The sequence below is a fragment of the Stomoxys calcitrans genome, chromosome 3, assembly GCF_963082655.1.
Source record: "Stomoxys calcitrans chromosome 3, idStoCalc2.1, whole genome shotgun sequence".
Taxonomy (NCBI): Eukaryota; Metazoa; Arthropoda; class Insecta; order Diptera; family Muscidae; genus Stomoxys; species Stomoxys calcitrans.
Window position 1 is genome coordinate 58,872,633 of NC_081554.1, and position 25,054 is coordinate 58,897,686.

At 38.9% G+C, this 25,054-nt stretch overlaps 1 protein-coding gene across 1 annotated transcript in view; it reads left to right on the forward strand.

Annotated features, from left to right (window-relative positions):
- The window catches only part of LOC106081748 (intersectin-1), a 43,652-nt gene extending 40,672 nt beyond the window's left edge, over positions 1-2,980 (forward strand). The window contains exon 12 of the mRNA XM_013243931.2: positions 2,262-2,980. Within this exon, the coding sequence (XP_013099385.1) occupies positions 2,262-2,272 (11 nt within the window). The 3' untranslated portion in view covers positions 2,273-2,980. The remainder of the gene's footprint in view (positions 1-2,261) is intronic.
- The last annotated feature ends 22,074 nt before the right edge of the window (positions 2,981-25,054 follow it).

The window sequence follows — 25,054 nt, forward strand, 5'->3', positions numbered from 1 at the left end:
CCGAGCATCAGCATGGATTTCGAAGACTGTATAGCACAATAACTGCTCTGCATGCTATCACCGCACACATTTGCGGTGGCTTCAATGAGCCCAGGCCATATGATAGGATGTTCCCCGTGGCACTGGACCTATCGAAGGCATTCGACACTGTCAGCCATGCCAAATTTTTTAAGGACATCGCCAAGACGTCTCTCCAGTCAGGCCTGAAACGATGGGTCGCGAATTATCTGTGTGGTCGCCAGTCATTTGTGGAATTTAGGGATAAGAAGTCGAAACACCGTTGAGTGAAACAGGGAGTTCCCCAAGGTGGGGTGATATCTCCGACATTGTTTAACCTCTACCTATCCTCCATTCCACCCCCTGCAGACGGCATAGAGATCGTATCATTTGCGAACGAATGTACGATCATGGCATCAGCCCCCCCCCCCATTGTTGACCATTTGCGATTGGTTGAAGGTCTACCTCAACGAACTTGCCTCATATTTCGCTGCAAGAAATCTGAAGATATCCGCCACCAAATCTTCAGCCACATTGTTCACTACATATACGCGTGAGGTGAATACAGAGCTGACTGTGATGGTCGATGGAGAAATGATTCCGACCATCAAGTGTCCCAAAATACTTGGCGTCACATTTAACAGCTTTTACACATTCTCCCCACATGCCACAACAATTTGCGATAAAGTCAAAAGTAGAAATAAGGTCCTTAAGTCACTGGCTGCCTCTGCGCTACGGTGGTCCTCAATACAATAGGGGAATCAATACTCGTAGCAGCGGGAGACTTTATTGATTGGGATCAGGTTCTCTCTTCATGTTGGGCCATAGGGTATTCGAGCCATTGATACAGGTCATAATAAAAATGACCTCGAAGTCCTTGTGCGATTTGACGTCATCGAACTTTGCGAAGGACTGGTCCACTCCCTTTCTAAAAGCTTTCGAGGAATGTCTCCTTCGTCTTCAACCATCTCTCGTTCGTCGTCAACCATTTCTCCTTCGTCTTCAACCATCCTTCTTCCTCCTTCGTTTTCAACAATCTCTCCTTAGTCTTCAACAATCTCTCCATCAAAAACAGGCTTTCAGGAATCGTTCGACTCGGGATAGCTGCTTGTAGCTGCTTAAGTACTTGCGTGTCTATTAATTGCTGGCACTCTCTTTCAAGTTGGGATTCTCATTAAAAAGAGGTCCCCTTGCCAAGAGTTCATTCTCCAGCCTGATGTGAGCTTCCCTTCTTGGCTTTGGCGGCAGAATGTATGAAAGACCTTGTCATTGCGTTTGTGTCCATTTACTGGCTCCATTGCTAGACTCGCGGTTCTATCACTTGCAGTCTTATCTTTGTCTGCAACACGCTTGCCACGAATCATTAAAGTGGATGGCTGTAGACCTTTCTTGTGTTTGTGTTGTTGTTGCTCGTCAAGCTTTTATAGCCGAACAAGCTATTGTAGTTCCGGTCTATACGACGGATCGCCGCGGGAACATGATGGCTATTGGTTAATTAAAGGCGCCAATAACTCATCATAGGCATTCAGTATTTAAGCAAGAGCCGGTGCCACCTGGCCTCTCACTGAAACTCTCCATTCGATATCGTTGATTGTCCGCGACTGCAGTTGCAGCTCCTCCATATGGAGCATTCCATTATCCCCAAACTGTGGACGGGCCCGATAGCTCCCAGCTAAGCTTGTCGTGATAACGAAGAACACCACACAGATTGAAGTTCAAAGTTTCAGCCTGTGTGATGCTCATGTTATCCCGTGCTGGGTTATGTTGTTTGATGTAACAGAGTGGGCTCAAGCTCCACGACTGTAGTATTTGTCAGAAATTTGTACTTCCTGCCGTGAAACCTATGCTTGTAAACTAAACGCTTGCCAAGTATGGCAAGAGTGGATGGATTTGGAACTCCATTTACAGTAGCTAGGGTTTATAGGTCACTTTCAGTTTTTGCTCGCTCATCCTGTTTCCTTTTCTTTTCACCCCTTGAATCAGCAGGTAAGGTTTTTGGTACAGTAAGGTGCGTCTAACTGGGAACATTTGTGAGTATTTTGTCTGTGTGTAACTTCTCTGCCAGAGTTATTGGCCTGCTCGTTCAGGCAAGAACAATTACGGTCAAGTGTTCATTTCTAATGGTGGCTTTTAAAGTTCGATTCCGATTATGTTAAAGCCTGGGGCTTTTATTTGTTATTAAAAGCAAAAAAAAAAGAATTTTTAAAATTTTTTTATAGAAATGCTAACATTTAATTAATAATTTTTAATTTATCTATTTTCAGGCAACGTATAACAAGTTATGCCCGCTCCTGCATATTAAGAACCAAGCAAAAGGGATATATAAAATAAAAATGTATTTAATCTATAACGAAGAACCAAAATAGTTGGCAAATAGCTGGACATATTAACATAAATTTAAAATGAAAAAAAAAACAAAACAAAAAAAAAAAAAACAACACAAAGCAACTACGAATTGTATTTAGAATGAAAGAAAATTCAGTAAATCATGAAAAAAACAAGTTTTGGGAAAAAAACTAAGAAAAACATACAAAAATTGGTAAATCCATAGATAATGAAACTCACCCAAATTAAAAGAAAAAAAAAACAAAAATAAATATGCAACAGATGGTATTAGAACAAAGAAGAGAAACTTTAGTAATAATTACAGCTTAGGATGAACAAACGAAAACAAGAAAAAAATCTCACATTTATTCATTCATTATTCAAATTCACTTAAAATAAATGGCAAGAGATTATGTATTACCCTAGCTCCCCAGCTCCCCAGCTCCCCAACTCTCCAAATCACCCCTCTCACAAGACAAAGACACCTTACTCCCTCTCCGGCCACCCGCCCGCCCCTCCATTCATATGTATTAAGGACAATATAAAGCTTTCTTTAATCGTATATTTATAAATTAAAAGCAAAAAGGAAAGTAAAAATAATCCATAAATCTAGTAAAAAATATTAAGGATATACCTTAGCATTCATTTACATAAAAAAAAATTATATACACATTTAAATGGGAAACACTTACAAAAAAAAAAAAATGAAATTCAAACTAGTTATTACATGCATATATATTTCAATATATAGTATATGAGTAAATACAAAATACATATTGCAAAATTATGGTATTAAAATTACAAACACATAAATTCATAGGTGTTTTTGAGAACTTATTTTTTTTTTATTAAAAAAAAAAACTTGGCATTGATAGTATATATAGAAAAAAAAGAGAACAATATAGCAGATGAGGGAGAAAGTTGTGATTTTTTTGTTAAAAGTTATACAGCAAAGATTGTTTTTAATCTGAAAATATTGTTGAACTCTTTTCAAAGCATTGATTTCAATTCAAATCTAAATTTATTAAAAACACCATTCTGATCCGCTTATGATTAATATTTATAAGTTCTCAATTAATTTTTTGTTGTTGCGTATGATTAATATTAATTCGCGTATTCGCGTTTAGAGTATACTCATAGCGTATTATGAACTTTAATCGTCTCTATATGAGTTCAACAATGCGTATGATGAATATCATTAAGCTCTCTGTGTGTATTCAATGATTTTATCATGGCGTATGATGAATATAAATTTTTAAGGCCTAGTCACTGCGTATGATGAATATTTTTTTAATCTCTATAGGCTCATCATAGCGTATGAGGAATATTAATATGGGGATAAAGGAGCAAAAGAGGAATTTAAAGCATTGTAACTAAAGCACCAGTAATGAGAAGCGGTGGTTTACTGTTACGTCAGTTGTTGTTGTTGTGGCCACATTTTCATGTGGAGACAGTGTTGCCACCCAATATGATTATTTTCTACCAAAATTTATGAAAAATCCTACCAAATCCGACCAAAACCTACCAAATGTTCTACAAGTCAAGAATGCGTTGTATGTTTCTATAATCGCCAGCGAAAAGTTGCCCATTTTGCCACTTAGTTTGCTAAAAACCAATTCATACATTTTCAACCTAACCTAACCTAACCTATACAAATAAGGATCAGGACAGATGTCAGTCTCTGGGTTCTCAATGTAAACCCCCAGGCCCACTCTGTCCCCTAGCTTTGATTCATCCGTGTAACATGATCTTCCAGACGGCAATACCTTGGCTCCGTCAATCCATGACTGTGCCGATGGCAGCAGCGCCTCCGTCCATCTGTTTGTTGCAATCACTCTACAGCTTGAAGTTCAAAGGTGCCCTATATCATGAAATAGCACCAATTCCTGATAAGAAAGCTTGAGTTTTTAAAAGTCCTATTTTTTCAATGAATAACCTTGCCGAGTTTGGAAGAAACGATCTCCCGGTTTAAGGTGTTGAGCCAAAAAATGCGCTTTTACTACCCATTTTTGCGTTACAGTGAGTTGCTTGGACCCTTCAACATCAAAGTATGGACCAGGTCTGACCATATTTGTATGCAGCTGCCATAAAGCGCTGTATTCCGATTGAAGGTATTGAACGACCAAAAGCCGCATTTCTTACCCAGAATTTACGAAATTTGAAGGAAATTCCTTAACACTCATACCAGTTACAGTCAATATCAGAACATTCACCTTTTTTCCTGTTCCTCTTTGTTGCAGTGGGACCTTGTAACAGTATTTGGCTCCTTGATATTCATGAAGAATATCAAGAATTGAAATAACTTCGAGCCATCGCCGGCGATTCTTTCCGCAATTCACTTGGTTTATAAATGTTTGAAGAACCTACCAAAAATTGAGGTCAGCCTACCAACCTACCAAGAGAAAAAAACCCACCAATTTTGGCAGGAACCTACCAGAAACGGCAACACTAAGAGGAGGTGGCGATCCTCGTCAAGGTGCTGTAGGGCACCATGTTCGCCGCGGGAACATGGTGGCCATTGGTTATTTATCATACCGAGCATTATAGGCACTCAGTATTTGTGCAAGAGCCGGTGCCGCCCGTCCTCTCACTGAGACTCTCTGCTCGATTCCGCTGATTTTCCTCGACTGCCGTTACTCCGTATGGAGCACTCCACTATCCGTAATCTGCGGACGCGCCCAGTAGCTCGCAGCGAAGCTTCTCGTGACAGCAATGAACACCACACAGATCGGACCGTATTGTTCCAGCCTCTGTGGTGCTCACAACTATCCCGTGCCCGAATATGCCAGTCTCACATCTTAGTAGATGACAGGACTTCGGTCACTTTTGGCTTTTTAAGGCGGGTCAAAGTAGCATTTAGGAGAATATGGTGGCGGAAGCCAGCAGAGTGAATTGTCATTCTTAGAGACCCCAACTATAGCACCTGAAGAAGTTAACCTACCTCGGCAAACCAGAGTAGTCCTAGCTCAACTACTTTCCGGTAGATTGAGACGCCTCGATTTCTCCTGGGTCAGATCCGATGGTGGTTGTGTGTCCTTTCTGACTCTGAGCATCCAAACCTACTCGAAGTACTACCAGATTGTGCCATTCGGCGTAACAGTCGCCTCGATTTCTCCTGGGTCAGATCCGATGGTTGTTGTGTGTGCCGCGTGTGAACGGCACCACAAGACACACGTCATTTCTGAATCTGAGTATCCAAACCTACTCGAAGTACTACCAGATTGTGCATCCCGAGAGTTACAGGGCAAGGAGGAGAGCCATTCAGCATATCAGCCGCCTCGATTTCTCCTGGGTCAGATCCGATGGTGGTTGTGTGCCCCGCGTGTGAACGGCATCACAAGACACACGTCATTCTGAATCTGAGTATCCAAACCTACTCGAAGTACTACCAGATTGTGCATCCCGAGAGTGACAGGGCAAGAAGGAGAGCCATTCAGCGTATCTGTGGTCTCCGAACCGATGGATAGCCATCACAATTTACCGTGGGCGAAGTTACGAATGTCATCCGTGGAGCCAAATCATCCAAGCCGTTGGGCCCCGACGGAATCTCGTCACTGATGCTGTATAATCTGAATTTACCTGGAGTTGTCCTCAACCTGTCTATGAAAACTCTTATAGTTTCCAATGTATGGAAAATGGGCAGAGTGATCCCGCTACTGAAGCCTGAAAAGGGCCTGAGTTTTGGGGGAGTCGTACAGACCGATTCCCCTTCACTCACCAAAGACAATTGAGGCATTACTTCTCCCGAGCCTCGTAGGAGAATTTCCATTCGCCGAGCATCAACGTGGATTCCGAAGACAGCATAGCACAACAACTGCTTTGCATGCCATCACCGCACACATTTGCCGTGGCTAGGCCATGTGATAGGACGATCCTCGTGGCACTGGACCTATCGAAGGCATTCGACACGGTCAGCCATGCCAAACTATTTGAGGACATCGCCAACACGTCCCTCCAGTCAGGCCTGAAACGCTGGGTCGCGAATTACAGGGCATGGTCGCGAATTACAGGGCATGGTCGTGATGCCAGCCATTTGTGGAATTTAGGGATAAGAAGTCGAAGCACCGTCGGCAGATATTATCATTTCTCACGCCTATGCGAGACATGTGTTTACTTAACTTGTTATGTCCAGTGATGATTCCAATCTCAATGGGACCCTATTTACCCTGTTAAGGTAACGGACATGGGACGTAAAAACGTAAAATCCGTCACCGAGAACAACCAAACTTGTCAGCCATAGGCTAAAACTGGTCGCACCACCGCCGAGAGCAACCAATGCATAGCCTGGGCCTTAAACCCCACTTACTCCTGTCCCCATGAGTTTCTCACAGGAATATAATATAGCGAAGGCTTGATTTCGTAGGGGTTTTACATATACGTCTATGGCGCTGAACACCTGGATTGGAATCTTGACAAGAACATCAGAAAAAATTTTCAGCGGTGATTATGCCCTCCTAATACTGGCGACATTTGTGAGCTACTGAGCACGTCTATTTCTATCTGGAAGTCCGTCTGAAAATGGCCTTGGTACTACCCAATAAACGTAAATGTCTCGCCGGTGATCCACGAATCAATTCAAGCTGCGACAATCTGGGAAGAGTCCTCTTCGTTGCCTCCCTTAGAAATAAGTCCTTAGGTTGAGTCTACATCATTACCTCTAATAACCCCCAGTAACAAATCTCAAAGCGAACCCATTCGCCCTGTTAAGGTTACGAACATGGGACGTTAAAATTAGTCACCGGCCAGCAAACGTGGCAGTCATAGGCCAAGACTGGCCGCACCACCGCCGAGAACAACCAATGCATAAGCCTGGACCTTAAACCCCAATTACTCCCCTCGCCAGGAGCTTCTGACAGCAATATAATGCAGGCCTTTCTAATCCTTGATTCCTTAGGGGTTAGCATATACGTCTGTGGCGCTGAACGCCTGGTTTGGAATCTTGAAAAGAACATCAGAAAAAATTTTCTGCGGTGCTTATGCCCTCCTAATACTGGCGACATTCGACATGAAACGTAAAATTGGTCACCGGCCACCAAACTTGGCAGCCATAGGCCAAGACTGGTCGCACCACCGCCGAGAACAACCAATGCAAAAGCCTGGGCCTTAAACACCACTTACTTGCCACGAGCTTCTGACAGGAGTATAATGCCGCGAAGGCCTTTCAAATCCTTGATTCCGCAGGCGTTAGCATATTAGCTTATGAAGCTGATAGCCTGGGTTCCGAATCTTGGCAAGAACATCAGAAAAAATATTCAGCGATGGTTATCCCCTCCTAATACTGGCGACATTTGACATGGAACGTAAAATTCGTCACCGGCCACCAAACGTGGCAGCCATAACCCAAAACTGGCCGCACCACCGCCGAGAATGCATAAGACCATAAGCCTGGCCCTTAAACCCCACTTACTCCCCTCCCCACGAACTTCTGACAGGAGTATAATGCCGCGAAGGCCTTTGTAATCCTTGACTCCGCAGGGTTTAGTATATTAGCCTATGAAGCTGGGTTCCGAATCTTGGCAAGAAAATCAAAAGAAATTTTCAGCGATGGTTATCCCTTCCTTATATTGGCGATATTTGTGAGCTACTATGTGATACAAAAACTTTTCTCTAAAGAGGTGTCGCACTGCGGCACGTTGCTTGGACGCTGCTATAAAAAGGAGTTTTCTTACCATTAAGTCGGACAGCGCCGTTTGCTATGTGAAAAGTTTGCCCCAATTCCTTAATCGGATTTTAATGTGCAAATTTGCATTTGTTTGCATTTGCTCAGCTATGCCTTTGACAAAAATTGGTAAGGGGTTTTGTAATAGAGTATGATAAACTTAAATAGGCTCTAAATGCAATCATAAAAGGCTACAATAACTATTTTAAATGGGTTCTATAAATTATTCGTCGCGTATAATGAATATGAATATGATCTCAACGAATTATACCGATTCATCAATGCGGTTTATAATAGCGTATGATTAACATTAATAGGCATTAAATGGGTTTTACGGTCCTTTCGTAATTGTGTATGATGAACATGAATATAACGGTTCATAATTGCGTATTACGAACATTTGGATGGATTCTATTGGTTCATCATTGGGTATGATAAACTTGAATATAATTTCAATGGGTTTTACCGGTTCACTAATGCGTATGATGAATATTAATATGGTATTTATGGGTTCTAGGGGTGCATCGTTGCGTATGATTAATATAAATGTACTCTCAAGGAATCAGCTTTGCGTATTCTGAATATTAACTCACCCTTTGTGGGTTTTAGAGGGTGCATCATTGCGTATGATGAATCTTGTATAATAGACTATGGTATATAGACTCATCCAAACTTATAAGGAGTATTAATAAGCTTTTTACCGATTCATCAATGCGTCTGAAGAATATTTAAGTGGTTTGTTACAGCGTGTGATAAACTGAAATAGGCTCCAAATGGGCTCATTAAAGGGTATAAATACATTTTTACGCTTTAAGTGGGTTCTACATGTTAATCATTGCGTGTGTTGAATATTAATATCATCTCTATGGACGCTACCCGTACATCATTGTGATTGATAAACATTAATGTTATCTCAATGGGTTTTTTTTCGGTTCATCATTGCGTATGATGAACATTAATATGACCTCTATGGGCCCTAGCCGTACATCATTCAGTTTGATAAACATTAATGTAAACTTAATGGGATCTTTCGGTTCATCATTGCGTATGATGAACATTAATGTGATCTTTATGGATTTTAACGGTCCATCCCTGCGTATGATAAACGTAAATAAACTGTGAAAGTGTTCATCATAAGCTATGATGAACTTGTAGAACACATTAAAGCATTTTCTCTATCTCTATGGATTTGACAGGATTCATCATTGCGTATGACAAGCATACAAATTAGCTATGGGCCTTTCATTAAATATGATGAGCATTTGCCACAAAATATCACCTCAATTAGCCATTGACTGATGATATCATTCAATTTTAATAATTTCTTTACCTTTTTGAGCAACTAATTTCTAATCACAACTCATCCTCCTACTGTTTTGTACCACTAACCAAAGTTTATCAAATCAGGTTTGAATTATGGAAATATAGTTAAAGAAATGGAACAACAGCTGCTAATGCAACCCAAAATAAACCAACAAAAGAGACAAACGCAGTTAAATTCCCAATAAAATTGAATAACGAACATACTACCATAAAATACATATTTAACCACCTTATTAAGTGTTTCTTAAAACGTTTATACGATACCAAAACATATATCAGATGTATTTCCAAAATAAACTACAACAAGAAATGAAAAAACCAAACACATATGATAATAGAGCATAGAACATTCCAAATTTCCTTGTATATATACAAATCAGATGTTTAAGTTTAAAATTGAATGTTATGCGTTAATCAGACATACCAAATTAAGAATACGAACAAAACTAGATAAAATCCTTAAAAGGAAATAAAGAATCGTAATCGAAGTAAGAATCGTAATTCATCACAAAATATGGTGGCGTTTGAAGATGAAAACATGTTGGCATGGTGGCTTATTTTGATGTTGTTTTTGAAATCCATAAATATTTGTTTAAAGCAACAACACACAACCGTTATGCTCGCGAGCATAGGGAAAACAACGCCTCTCTCGGGTCACTTCTGCTTGCTCCAAAGTTCAGCACCGCAGTGGTACCCTGCACCTTCTCCGTCGTCTTGGGGAGGGCACAGTTGTTCAGAGCTTGATGTCACAGCAGCCATTAATAGGTGAAAATCGACCGAACATTGGCCATTGACAACCAGGGAGCCTGGCAAGGCCTAAGCCCCAATTTCTTTCTATCGAGCTGCGACAGGAGTAGAAAGCATTCAGTCCCCATTTGACCATTTTCTTGACGTTTCTTTTCCAACTTAGTTTCTTTTCAAGAACCACGCCTAGGGCTGGGGAGAGCGGCAACTCTACCCCATTCAATACAGGTAGCCTGAATACACTCAGCAACTCTCCTCTGGGTGGAAGAGACCATCTCAGTTTTCCCTTCGTTAATGGCAAGCCATGGGCATTCGACCATGCAGTCCGCTTTCTTAATGCTGCTCCTACCTGGCCTGAGCTTTCTTCGAATTGCAGCAGATCATCAGCATGGATTTCGTAAAAGGCATAGGACTGGAACAGCACTCACAGCTATCACCACACATATTAGCCGTCGTCCGAATGCGAAACCGCATAGCACTACCACCGCACTCACAGCTATCATCACACATATAAGCTGCGGTCTGAAAGCAAAACGGCCTCATGAAAGTACTGTCCTCATGGTTCTGGACTTGTCAAAAACATTTGACACGGTCGACCACACCATTCTTTTCAATTGAGTCTGATCTTCCGAACTCGACGAAAAGGTGGATTGTGAGCTATATGTGCGGCCGGCAATTATATGTGGAATTCAAGAATACTAATTTGAAACACCGCAGAGTTAAACCGGGAGTCCTACAAGGGGGTGTCCTCTACCCAATCCAGTTTAACCTCTACCTTTTCAAACTCCCTCCGCCCTCTCTGACATGGAGATAATACCATACCACTACTACTAAATTTCGCATGACCATTCCATTTATGGAGGCCACCGTAGCGCAGAGGTTAGCATGTCCGCCTATGACGCTAAAGGCCTGGGTTCGAATCCTGGCGAGACCATCAGAAGAAATTTTCAGCGGTGGTTTTCCCCTCCCAATGCTGGCAACATTTGTGAGGTACTATGCCATGTAAAACTTCTCTCCAAAGAGGTGTCGCTCTGCGGCACGCCGTTCGGACTCGGCTATAAAAAGGAGGCCCCTTATCATTGAGCTTAAACTTGAATCGGACTGCACTCATTGATATGTGAGAAGTTTGCCCCTGTTCCTTAGTGGAATGTTCATGGGCAAAATTTGCATTCCATTTAGGAACAGGGAATACTTCCCTCACCACCCCCACAAATTTTTTTCTGATGATCACACCAGGATTTGAACCCAGGCGTTCGGCGTCATAGGCGGGCAGGCTAACCTCTGTGCCACGATGTCCTCCCGATAGATAGTACCATATGCAGATGACTGCTCAGTCCTGGCGAGGGGCAATAACATCAACGCAAATAAATATTTGCCTCCAGTACTTGGTAGAATCTTTGAGCAGCCATAACCTTAAAATCTCCCCTACCAAATCATCAGCAACATTGTTCACCATCTGGAAAACTGACTACATCAGAGAGCTTGATAGACAGATCGATGGGCAAATAATCCTTACGGTGTGGCAACTTAAAATCTTAGCAGTAACCTATTGCAACTGCCTCACAATGTTGGCTACGATCTGCTAAAGGGCAAGGAACAAGAACAGAGTCCTTAAATCTAGGGTCAGCCGCACTTGGGGACTGGACAAGGAAACTCTGTTAACGAACTGTAAGGCGATCGGGCGACCGGTGATAAACTATGAGGCTCCGGTATGGACCGCTGGGGTGTGCGAAACACACTGGCGAAGCCTACAAACGTGTCAGAATGCGACTCTAAGAACCATCATAGAATGTCACTAAATGGCGAGCACCGACCATCTACATGAGGAGAGTAAGATCCTTAGGTTTAAGGACAACTGTGATAACCCGGACTTCCGATTCACCGGGCTGGGCCCGGGAACAGAGTCCTTAAATCTAGGGTCAGCCGCACTTGGGGACTGGACAAGGAAACTCTGTTAACGAACTGTAAGGCGATCGGGCGACCGGTGATAGACTATGAGGCTCCGGTATGGACCGCTGGGGTGTGCGAAACACACTGGCGAAGCCTACAAACGTGTCAGAATGCGACTCTAAAAACCATCACAGGATGCCAGCAAATTTCGAGCACGGACCATCTACATGAGGAGACAAAGATCCTTCCGTTTAAGGACAACTGTGATCACCTGGACTTCCGATTCACCGGGCTGGGCACCCCATCTCCCAAAAACAAGAAGAATAATATCTGGATGTTTAAGAGCGCAGTCCGCCAACACCTCACAGTTCCGCTCACAACTGCCTCACACAAAGCAGGTCCACAGGATAACCAACAAGATGCAGTGCGAGTGCGACTTTATCATACGGACCGAATATTGTTCGGTTGCTCATGACGAGAAAGACCCGCCCAGGAGGACCAGAACTATACTGGTCCAACTGTATAACCTTTAGCAGGTTGGACTAGTCTCGTTCAAGCTTAAGCGATACTGTCACAAATATCTGCCCTGAGTGGGGAACTCCAAACCGTGATACTGATCACCTATTTAGATCTCCCGCGAAACCACCGAACCTGACTGCATAGGCACTATGGACAGATCCAGTTGAACTAGCCAGATTTTTAAACCTGGATCTGCGAACCATTACAGGGTCGGGATAATCTCAGAGAGAAGAGTGGACTACAAGACAGACAGACTGGACTAGAAGACATAAGAAGAATCAACATACTTGCAGCGTGTGGCTACAACAACATCAACTAAGTAGAATCGTATTGTGGATATTGTACAAAAGAATACAATATAGTAGAGTTGTCATACTGCGTTTAATACCATTTGGTATTAAATTCAATAATACCAAAAAGCTTAGAGCAACATAAATTGTCAATGTACCCCTCAACAACATATTAATTTGCTACTCTACCAACATGTATCGATGAAAACTCACCCATGATGATTATCACCCTCACATTCCATTGTCATTTAACGACGTATGTATCCTCTAGAATTCTAAATACTTTACCAATCACACTGTGTCAGCCTTCAACAAAAATAAAATCTAAAAAGACAAATTAAAAACGTAAACTAAAATGAAAAACCAGAGTATCTATATAATTATATTAATTTTCTATTTATCACTTTGTTGCTTATATTATATTGATGAAGAATTTAATAAAAAATACTGCCACTTGATTATTTTTAAGTTAAATGTGTTGTAATGTTGAAACAAGAGAGAACTGGAAACAAAAACATACATACAATTGTTTATTTAATTATAAGAAAATGAATGAAAAAGAAACAAAAAAAAAGAATCTTGTTATCTGTATTTATGGCTCTATTTAATTATGTATAATTAAACACTATTTAAAAAAAAAACTATTTATTTAGTATCATTATTTATCTAAATGCCTTATTTTCATTTGTTGTATATACTCGAAAGTACTCAAAACATAGTACATATGAAACCAAATAAAGTGCAGTGGTTTTTGTAAAAAATTTAGTAAAATTTTCCGTTTAAAAAGTATGTCTTGTCTTAAAGTTGAAAACAAATGGCCGTAGTCACAAAACTTAATGAAGCCTTAAAAAAGGGTTAATTTGAGAATTCTATAAAGGAATTCTGGCAAGCAAACCTATTTCAAATCATTTAGGACATTTTTTCTTGCAATAGAGTAACAAATCTTTCACCAAAGGAAATTTTCATTGAATATTAAAAAAGTTCTTTAAATTTAGTTCAAAAAAATTTTTTTGACTAGCCTACCGAATTTAGTAAAAATTTCCTTTAACAAAACTTTTTGTTTATAGTTTAAGTCTAATAATACTTAAAATAAGGAAAAATTTTCTTAATATCAAGAAAAAATTTTTTGCCCAAGAATTTTTTGCTTAAAAAGTTTGCAAATATCCTTTCGATTTATTAAAAAAAAAAACTTAAAAACCAGGGGCGTAATTGTAGTTCTTATTGAAATTTTTTTTTTCTTGAAGTTAAATATATTTTTTACTAGCATTTAGGAAATTTTTTCCATAGTGGAGTAAAAAATCTTTCACCAGAAGAAAATTTTCCTTGAAAAGTAAAACAGTACTTTAAATTTAGTGCAAAGATTTCTCTTGCGTAACGTAGACAATTTAATAAAGTTTTCTTTAAAAAAAGTTTATTTATTTTTATTTTATCAGGGAAAAAAACCAAGGAAATTTTGTAAAATAGTTTGCAAAATTCTTTTGAATAAGGTAAAAAGATCTTTAAAGCTAGAGGCGTAATTGTTGTCTTTTAAAGTCTTTTTTTTTGAAGTTAAAGATATATTATACAACAATTTAGGAAATTTTTCTAATAATGAAGTAAAAAATCGTTCACCAGAAGAAAATTTTCCTTAAAAGTAAAAAAATTCTTTTAATTTAGTGCAAAGATTTAGCATTCGTGAGCTCATAGCTCTATGTGTCCTGTTATGATACCAAAAGCTATACTGAGCTCCTTCTTTCTTTCTTTTCATTAATAGCCTCGTCTTCTCACAATCCGGACCTCCCCATAGGATTTTCGTTGTCCTGCCGACCGTATCGCTGTTCCACAATGTGTTCGTAGTCCATGATCGGACTGCATCGACCCGAAAGGCTTCGGGTTAGCCAAGTGTGTTGACGGCAGTCCTTTGGCCTTCATTGCCAAATCGTCTGCTCTTTCATTCCCCCTTACTTCGCTATGGCCCGGCATCAAAACAATGCGAATCATGCCATTCTCAGAGAAGGCATTAATCGCCTTCTTACAGTCCAAGACTATTTGTGACTTTATCGTCCTGGTTGTTATTGCCGTTATGGCCATTTCACTGTCCGGAAAGATGTTCTCACTTGACGACCTCGCGTTGGCACCACACTACCTCACGCATTTCGTGATCGCCCGCATCTCCGCCTGCTGGGCCGTATTATGGTCAGGCAGTCTAAAACAGATCTCAGTTTCTGGGTTCTCAATGTAGACCCCCAAGCTCACTCTGTTCTCTAGCTTTGATCCATCCGTGTAACATGGCAATGCTAGGGTTTCGTCAGTCCAAGACAGTGCTGCTGGCAGCAGTGCCTCGCACTCGAAATTTCATTTAAAAGCTCTTTTAGTATTAAAATTAAAGTCTTATAAAACTATTATTTATAAGTAAAATCATAGTATCAACGAAAAAATCTTTGCAAAATTATTTTCCATTAGGTACAAAATCTTTTAAGCTAGGGGCGTATTTGTTTTCTTTATTAGAAGCTTTTTATCTAAAGGCGAAATATATATGATCCTACTATTTAAAATTTTTTTCTTATAATGGAGTAAAAATCTTTCAGCTAAGGAAAATTTTCTTTGAAAATGATTTTTTTTTTAATTTAGTTAAAAAATTTTTCTTGGGTAACATTAAAAAATTTAATAAAATTTTCATTAAAAATCCTTTTTGTTAGAGTCTTATTAGTTAGTTAGTTAGCCTTATAATACTATCATTAAGGAAACAAATTCTTAAGTTAGGTTTGGTTAAAAAGAGGGTGCGGATATTAATCCGCCCTATGCCACTATAGACATACACCTAAGCTTGTAATATATAGTGGCATGGGGCGGATTAACAACAAACAAATTCTTAATATCAAAGAAAAATTCTTTTATCCAAGGAAATTTTTTCTTAAAAAAGTTTGTAAAATCTTTAAAGCTGGCGCCTAATTGTTGGCCTCATTAAAATATGTTTACCTTTATGTTAACCATATATATAATCCTACCATTTAAGATTTTTTTCTTATAAAGGAGTAAAAAATGTTTCAGCAAAAGAAATATTTCCTTGAGAAGTTAAACATTTTTCTTAAATTTAGTTTTCTCTTGTGCAACATAAATAATAAGCTAAAATTTTCTTTAAAATTTTTTTTTGTCTTAAAGTTAAAGGCTTATAATGCAATCATTTAGGAAACATATTCTTAATAGCAAGGAAAAAATCTTTTACTCTAAGAAAATTTTGCTTGAAAAAGTTGTTCTTAATAAGACAAAGAAATTTTTAAAGCGGGTGTATAATTTTGTCCTTATTGAAATCCTTTTATCTTAAAGTTGAAGATATATTGTACTCTCATTTAGGATTTTTTTTTTCTTACAGTGAAGGAAAAAAATCTTTCATTACAGGAAATTTTTCGTTGAAAAGTTTAAATTTACTTCAAAAATTTATTTTAAATAAGGTTATTTAAATTTTCCTTACATTTTTTTGTCTTAAATTTAAAGTCTTGTTATCCTATCACTCAGGAAAAAATGTTGACATAAAGGAAAAAATCTGTTACAAAAGTAAATTCTTGTTTAAAAAACTTTTAAAAATTTCCTTTTAATAAGCATAGTTATTGTCTTTATTAGCCCATAAACGACTAATAAGTAGAAAAATACCCAAGAATAGAGCTGTTTTAGAAAAATTCTAGCTCGTGCTAGAAAAAAGGTATTCTAATGAAATTTGGATTGGCTTAAATTGGGATAATGAAACTAGTTAAACAATTTTTCCCCGTCATGTCATGTCATGTTTTGGGGGAAATTTGGCTTGTCGAAAGTCGGACTTTTTTTTAAAATAAAATTTAACATAAAATTTTCTCAAAATTCTTAAGAGTGAGATTTCTGGAAACCCTTTTAGTGTCTTATTACATTTGGTGGTTTCTATATTAAAACAAAAACAAATTTATGGCTATAGGCCTACTAACTTTGACAACAGGTGCGATTTTTTGTCAAAGTTAATAAAATCCACTTTTCTTCGCTAAATTGTTATAAAATATTAAGAAAATAATTTGTCCTGCAATGGAATCTCAATAATTGTTTTTTGTTGTAAAAACATAGTGAAAAGATTTTTTTACTTTTTTAAAAAATTAAAATTTTTTTTCCAAAAATTTATAATTTTTAAAATTTTTTTTTTAATAATAGGAAAAATTTTCCTAATATAAAGTAAAAAAGTCTTTGACGAAGTAAATTTTTTCTTAACAAAATTTTAAAATTTACAAAAAATCTTTAAAGCCCAAACAAGAAATGTTTCAGTGTATGGGTTGAAATTAAATTTTTTTTCAAAAATTCATAATTTTTTAAAATTTTTTTGTTAAAACAATTTAACAAAATTGCTACGTCAGTAAAAATGCTCTAAATAACGAGTGAAGTGAGGGTCAGGCATAAACGGGTTAAAAGTTTTTATCTTAAAGTTAAAGATATTATGTATTACCATTTAGGAAAATTTTTCCTAATATAAAGTAAAAAAATCCTTGACCAAGTAAATTTTTTCCTTAACAAAATTTTAAAATTTTTTTAAAAAAAGAAATGTTTCGGCCTCCGTAAAATTAAATTTTTTTTTTCAAAAATTTATAATTTTTTAAAATTTTTTTGTTAAAACAATTTAACAAAATTGCTACGTCAGTAAAAATGCTCTAAATAACGAGTGAATTAAGGGTCAGGCATTTACAGGTTAAAAGCTTTTATAAGTTAAAGATATTTTGTACTACTATTTAGGAAAATTTTTCCTAATATAAATTAAAAAAGTCTTTGACCAAGTAAATTTTTTCCTTAACAAAATTTTAAAATTTCCAAAAAAAATCTTTAAACCTGAACAAGAAATGTTTCAGCGTCTGGGTTGAAATTAAATTTTTTTTTTCAAAAATTTATAATTTTTTAAAAACTTTTTTTTAAATTTTTTTGTTAAAACAATTTAACAAAAATTGCTACGTTAGTAAAAATGCTCTCAATAACGAATATATGAATTGAGGGTCAGGCATTAACGGGTTAAAAGATTTTATCTTAAAGTTAAAGTTATAATGTACTACCATTTAGGAAAATTTTTCCTAATATATAGTAAAAAAGTCTTCGACCAAGTAAATTTTTTCCTTAACAAAATTTTAAAATTTACAGAAATTCTTTTAAGCCTAAACAAGAAATGTTTCAGCGTCTGGGTTAAAATTAATTTTTTTTTTTTCAAAAATTTATAATTTTTAAAAATTTTTTTTATTTTTAATTTTTTTTTGTTAAAACAATTTAACAAAATTGCTACGTTAGTAAAAATGCTCTTAATAACGAGTGAATTGAGGGTCAGGCATTAACGGATTAAAAGATTTTATCTTAAAGTTAAAGATATTATGTACTACCATTTAGGAAAATTTTTCCTAATATAAAGTAAAAAAGTCTGACGAAGTAAATTTTTTCTTAACAAAATTTTAAAATTTACAAAAAATCTTTAAAGCCCAAACAAGAAATGTTTCAGTGTCTGGGTTGAAATTAATTTTTTTTTCAAAAATTTATAATTTTCAAAAATTGCTACGTCAGTAAAAATGCTCTAGTCAGTAAAAATGCTCTAGTCAGTAAAAATGCTCTAAATGACGAATATATGAGTTGAGGGTCAGGCATTAACGGGTTAAAAGCTTTTATGTTAAAGTTAAGGATATTATATACTACCTTTTAGGAAAATTTTTCCTAATATAAAGTAAAAAAGCCTTTGACCAAGTATATTTTTTTCTTAAAAAATTTTAAAAAATCTTAAAATTTACAAAAACTCTTTAAAACTGAACAAGAAATGTTTCAGCGTATGTTTTGTATATGCAAGATATAATTTGAATGAATCTAATGGCCTTATATTACTTAAAACTAAATTCTTAAAAAATTTTCCGAAAAAAAATTGATTCACATCTTTTTAGACATTTTTACAAAAACCACTCTGCTAATGACATACCATTTATTTTAAAACTTTTTATGCTATTTTTGTGTTAATATTTAAACCCACACACCTTTCTCTATCTATAACCACAACAAGAACCATTAAATATCTTAACAGTTATGCAAATGCAAAAAAGAAAAAAAATATCTCTAACAAACCAACAAACAATGGTATATATCTGTCTATTTAATAAAATAAATTAAGTTCATTGAAATATTTATTATGATTATTATTACATAATTACATATATAAGCTATGTGCAAAGTTTTGTGTTAAAACTTTTAATTAATTATTAAACTATTTAAGTATTACTGTTCGAATTGTTGACAAGCAAAAAAGCAAAATTATTAACTTATTAATTATATTAAATAAATAATGATAATAAAATCCTCCCCCCCCCCTTTAAAATCAACATCCATAACTACTATATTCCGTAATATGAATACGACCCTTATTCGCAAAAAAATCCTCTACCTTGCATACTTACATACTATATGAAGTTATTTACTTATATATATATATACATACACACACACATACATATATATATATATAGTACATATGTAACTACATATATTTACATATATTTATAGCTAATGTTTGTTTGCGTTGAGTTATTAATCAGAAACTAAATGAAAGAAAAAAAGAATTACACGAAACAAAAGGAACTATCAAAAAATATATATGAAAGGATTACCCGTCAAAGGATACTATCGTAAAGGATTTAGAAAATTTACCCGAAAAGATTACATACAGACACTTATACATAAACTACCTATACATACATGCATACATATATGAAGAAAAGAAAATTAATAAAAAACAAATGAGATGCTATCAAATAAATGCGGGAGTACGTATTAATAATCAAAACTTTTGGCAACACTGGTAAGTAGAGCTGAAGGCGAATAAAAGTTGAAAATAGTTGGAAAAAATTGTTCGCCCCTTGTCACACATAAGCCAGCGATGGCCAAAGAGAGAAAGAAGGAGAGAGGGACAAAAGACCTGGACAGTTCAAGTGTGGTGCTAACGCGAGGACGTCGAGGGTGAACATCTTTATGGACAGCAAAATTGCCATAAGAGCAATAACAGCCAGGACAGTAAGGTCATGAACAGTCATGCAGAGGATGGCAAAATCCGCATCATTTGGATGTCGGGCCATAACGGAGTAAGGGAGAATGAAAGGGCAGTGAAGGCCAGAGGACTGCCGTCAATGACCATGGATAACCCGAAGCCTTTCGGTTCGACGCAGTCCGAGTTAAGGGTGTGGGCAACTAATGCGCATGCAACATTGTGGAACAGCCAAACGATCGGTAGGACGGCGAAAATCCTATGGGGGCATCCAGATCATGAGAATACGAGGCTATTACTGAAAGGAAGTAAGAATAGGGTCAGCATAGCTATTGGTATCATAACGGGACACAAAGGACTTCGAGCTCACTTATGTAAAATCGGTGCGGCGCACAGGATACGATGGAACTCACAGAGACACCGGAATCTTGGAGTAATGACGTTGATAGAAGGTTTAAAATTACGGAATTTATGGTAAAGGAATCCTTGAGGAGCTTCAAACCATTTAAGTCACCCGAACCTGATGGAGTATTTCCGGCGTTACTACACAAAGAGGCAGACTATCTGGCGTCTCAGCTGCCCAAAATTTTCACAGCGTGCCTAGGACTTGCATGTACTCCGAAAGCCTGGCAAGAGGCAAGGGTGGTGTTTATACCCAAACCCGGCAAGGCAAGTTAGGGGACACCAAAGACCTGCAGACTCATAAGTCTTACGTCCTTTCTACTCAATACCATGGAATGTAGTGTGGACACCAAAGACCTGCAGACCCATAAGTCTTACGTCCTTTCTACTCAATACCATGGAATGTAGTGTGGACACCATGATAAAGAGTAGGACATCCAGCGAACTGCTCAAATACAAACAGCATGCCTATGCCAAGGGAAAGTCAGTGGAGACTGCCCTGCACGAGGTATAAAATAGAAGAATACTTCGGCATAGAATAGAAGAATCCTTCGACGCCAAAACGTACACCCTGGCGGTATGCATTGACCTCGAAGGGGCTTTTAACAATGTGCGGAGCGACATTCTGATCCAATCCTTAGACCAGTACCGGGTGGACCCGGTCCTATAAGACTGGATAAACCATATGCTAAGGAACAGGTGGATAAATTGTGTGTCCCATGGTATAAATATAAGAGAAAAAGTGGCACAAGGAACGCCACAGGGGGGCATTTTATCGCCACTCCTTTGGGTGACCACCATAAATGACCTATTACGGATGCTGACTGAGGGGGGATTTGAATACGACTGCTATGCAGACGATGTTATAATACTTCTTAGGGGTAAAGATCCTAACGAGCTATGCAGAAGGGCCGAAAGGGTCTTGCATATGGCATATGACTGGGCTAGGCCCACGGGTCGCAATGTTAACCCTGAGAAGACAGAAATATGCCTGTTCACGAGGAAGGCGAAGGTGGGCCGATTTAACGCACCACATTTTCTCAATAAGACGATTTCGATATCTGACAAGGTCAAATACTTAGGTGTGATCTTGGACAGGAAACTGAATTGGAAGTGTCACATTCAGGAGCGTTCTGAGAAGGCTCACAGATATTGGGCACTATGTAGACGGGCAGTAGGCTCGAAATGGGGCTTGAGTCCGAGGATAGTCCACTGGCTCTACAGGAGCGTGATAAGACCAATACTTACTTACGCCTCAGTAGTTTGGTGGACTGCTATGGAGAAAAGTGCAACAAAAGGACCATACAACAGGTTGAGCGAACATGTTGTCTTGGCATAGGTGGAGCGATTCTAGATATACGACCCATTGCAAATTGCAAATTTTCCAATGAACATTCCACTAAGGAACAGGGGCAAACTTCTCACATATCAATGAGTACAGTCCGATTCAAGTTTAAGCTCAATGAGGTACTATGCCATGTAAAACTTCTCTCCAAAGAGGTGTCGCATTGCGGCAAGCCATTCGGACTCGGCTATATAAAGGAGTTTTTATAGCCGAGTCCGAATGGCGTGCCGCAGTGCGACACCTCTTTGGAGAGAAGTTTTACATGGCATACCGCTGAAAATTTTTTTCCGATGGTCTCGCCAGGATTCGAACCCAGGCGCTCAGTGTCATAGGCGATCATGCTAACATCTGCGCTACGGTGGCCTCCGAGCCATTGACATAGAGATTAAGTGTGAGGCAGCCACTGCGGCTATGAGACTTAAGGCGATGGGAGAATGGATTGAGGATGGGAAGAGTTCTTATCATAGCGGTATAATCGAGGCGACAATAGGAAACCTGAAAGCAAGGGAAGAGGTTTCCGATCGGATACCTGGGACGAACCTTGAGGTCGACTGCGAGGCACTGCTGCCAGCGGCGCAGTCGTGGATTGACGGAACCCTACTATTGCTCTCTTGTAGATCATGTCACACGGATGGATCAAAGCTAGAGGACAGACTGGGCTTGGGGGTCTACATTGAGAACCCAGGGACTGAGATCTGTTTTAGACTGCCTGATGGCAGAATCCGCATCGTTTGGGTACCGAGCCATAACGGAGTAAGGGGAAATGAAAAGCAGACGTTTTGGCCATTGGTTAAGGCCATAGAACTGCCGTCAATAAACTTGGATAATCCGAAGCTTTTCGGGTCGACGCAGTCCGAGTTAAGGGCGTGGGCGACTAATGCGTATGCAACCCTGTGGAACATTGAAACGGTCGGTAGGACGACAAAAATTCTATGGGGAGATCCAGATCGTGAGAGGACGAGGCTTTTATTGAAATTAAGTTAGAAGGAGGTCAGTATAGCTCTCGGTATCGTAATGGGACACATTGGACTATGAGCTCACTTATGTAAAATTGGTGCGGCAAGTGATGGCATGTGCAGGGCATGCGGGGAAGATGATGAGACGTTGGAGCATTTCCTTTGTCATTGCCCGGCATTCACGTCTAACAGATACCGGCACTTAGGTGGGGGCGCAATACTAGACATGATCCAACTTAGGGGAGTGGTATGGAAAACAATTAAGGATTTTGTAAGTAACACGGAATTCTTAACCTGGATTAGTTAGGTGTATGTCCATAGTGGCATGGGGCGGATTAATATCCGCATTCTCTTTGCAACCTATCCTAATCTAGCACTCATACCTCAAGAACAGGTCGAGAGATGTCGAGAAGTTTCGTCAACTGAAGGAGTATGTTATAGCGTCGTTTGTGTAGATAAGCTCAATAGTTGCCGCCGAATACCTGCCGTTGAACGACTATCAAGGAAAAGTGGGTCGTTTAGTGAGACAAGAGGGCCAAACGCTAACACCTTATGGAGATGTGTTCTGGCTTGTATCTTTAGAAACTCGTAACCAACAAAGTTTTATTGGATTTCAATAGAAATGGCACGATTATTATTGCATCTGCGAAGCACGTCGTGTTTCTGATCTCAGGACAATTTTCTGTGGACGATTTGTAAGATCTTGAAAAGCTCACTTAGGACCCTGTCACGATGGGCTGCTACGAAGGGATTGAGAAATAACCTAAAGAAGATGGTGTTCATGTTTTTCACTCTAAGATATAAGATAAGGGATTAAAGATTCCAATCTCCGGACTCATCCCTATCGCAGGCAGGCTTTGAAGCTTTACTTTACTTGGTCATTACAGAACATTTGTTCCTTTAGCCTAGGTTAGCTTAGGTGGCAGTCCTTTACAGACTCACTTGGACAATTTTAGGTCTATTGTGATACCACAGTAGCGACAGACCAAGGCTTCTGGCGGGAATCGAACCCACAACCCCTGCACTGGCAATCCTAGCATACTACCAACTCTGCTACCGGGGCTTCCAATCCTTTAGCCTAACATAGAATAGATGTCCAAGCGCCTTGATCTGCTGCGCTCCTTCTCCAATCTCTGACACCCAGTTTCGAGATGTCTTTCTCCACTTGGTCTGTCCATAGGGGTTTTGGTCTTCCCCTCTTGGTTTGGAAGCAATGATGACGCTGAACGCCTGTGTTCGAATACTGGCTAGAATATCAGAAAATTTTTCAGCGGTGGTTATCCCCTCGTAGGATAGGTTAGGCTAGGTTTAAGTGGCAGTCTGCCATCAGACTCACTTAGACATTTTCGTCCATTGTGATACCAAAGGAACAGGCGAAGGAAGTTGCCTTCTAGTTCCTACCGTTGAACCATCCAGATCGCCTAAAGAAGCCCAATAACTTGTGAATGTTCACATCCGCTAATTCAGACAGGTTCTTAAAGAAATGAGAACCTAAAGTGGAACTCCTTCTGATTGTTAGTGCGGGACACACACATAGAAGGTGTTCTAAAGTCTCTTCATCTTCGATGTGCTCACAGCTTCTGCAAAAGTCGTTGCTGGCAACCTTCAGTTAGTCAGCATGTTTTCCGATTAGACAGTGACCTGTTATGACTGAGACGTCTGTTGTAGCCAATGACATCAAAGCAGTAGACCTCTTCAAGTCTAGTTTAAGCCACATAGTTTTGGAATGCTCTTGGCCCCCTCTATGAGACCATATATCATTTGTTGTCCTTCGGACCAGGTCCTGAAAACTTAGCTTACATGTCCCTAGAGGCATACCCACAGATTCCCATATCCCTGGAATGTGTAACGTAGTTCCTAGTCTTGCAAGCTCGTCCGCTTTACAATACCCTGGGATTTCACTGTGGCCCGGCATCCAGAACAGCTGAATTTTGAACTGTTCAGTTATCTCGTTGAGAGATCTGCGACTCTTAATGCTGACAATATTTGTGAGGTACTATGCCATGTAAAACTTTTTCTCCAAACTGGTGTCGCACTTCTGCAAGCCATTTGGGCTCGGCTATAAAAAGGAGGCCCCTTATTATTGAACCAAAACTGGAATCGGACAGCACTCATTGATATGTGAGAAGATTTCCCCAGTTTCTTAATGGAATGTTCATGGCCACATTTGCATGATGAATAATGAGCATGTTAAGGCCTTTCGGATCTGTGCTACTCGATTTTGGACACAGTAGATGCGGGGGCTAGACTTCGTAAGGTTCTAACCTACATGACCCTGAGACCGATTGGATATAGGAAAAAAGTCGAGAGTCGCTGTGCGCCTTCAACTTTTGCAGAAGGTTAATACAGGTTATGTTACCCGTGCTGACATACGGAATATAAAGATAGGAGTATTAGTGGTAGGCAGTTTGAGAAAGGTCCAAAGACTGGCCTGCGTCAGAAACAACAAGTAAAAGCGTGCTAAGTTCGGCCGGGCCGAGTCTTATATACCCTCCACCATGGATCGCATTTGTCGAGTTCTTTTCCCGGCATCTCTTCTTAGGCAAAAAAGGATATAAGAAAAGAGTTGCTCTGCTATTAAAACGATATCAAGATATGGTCCGGTTCGGACCA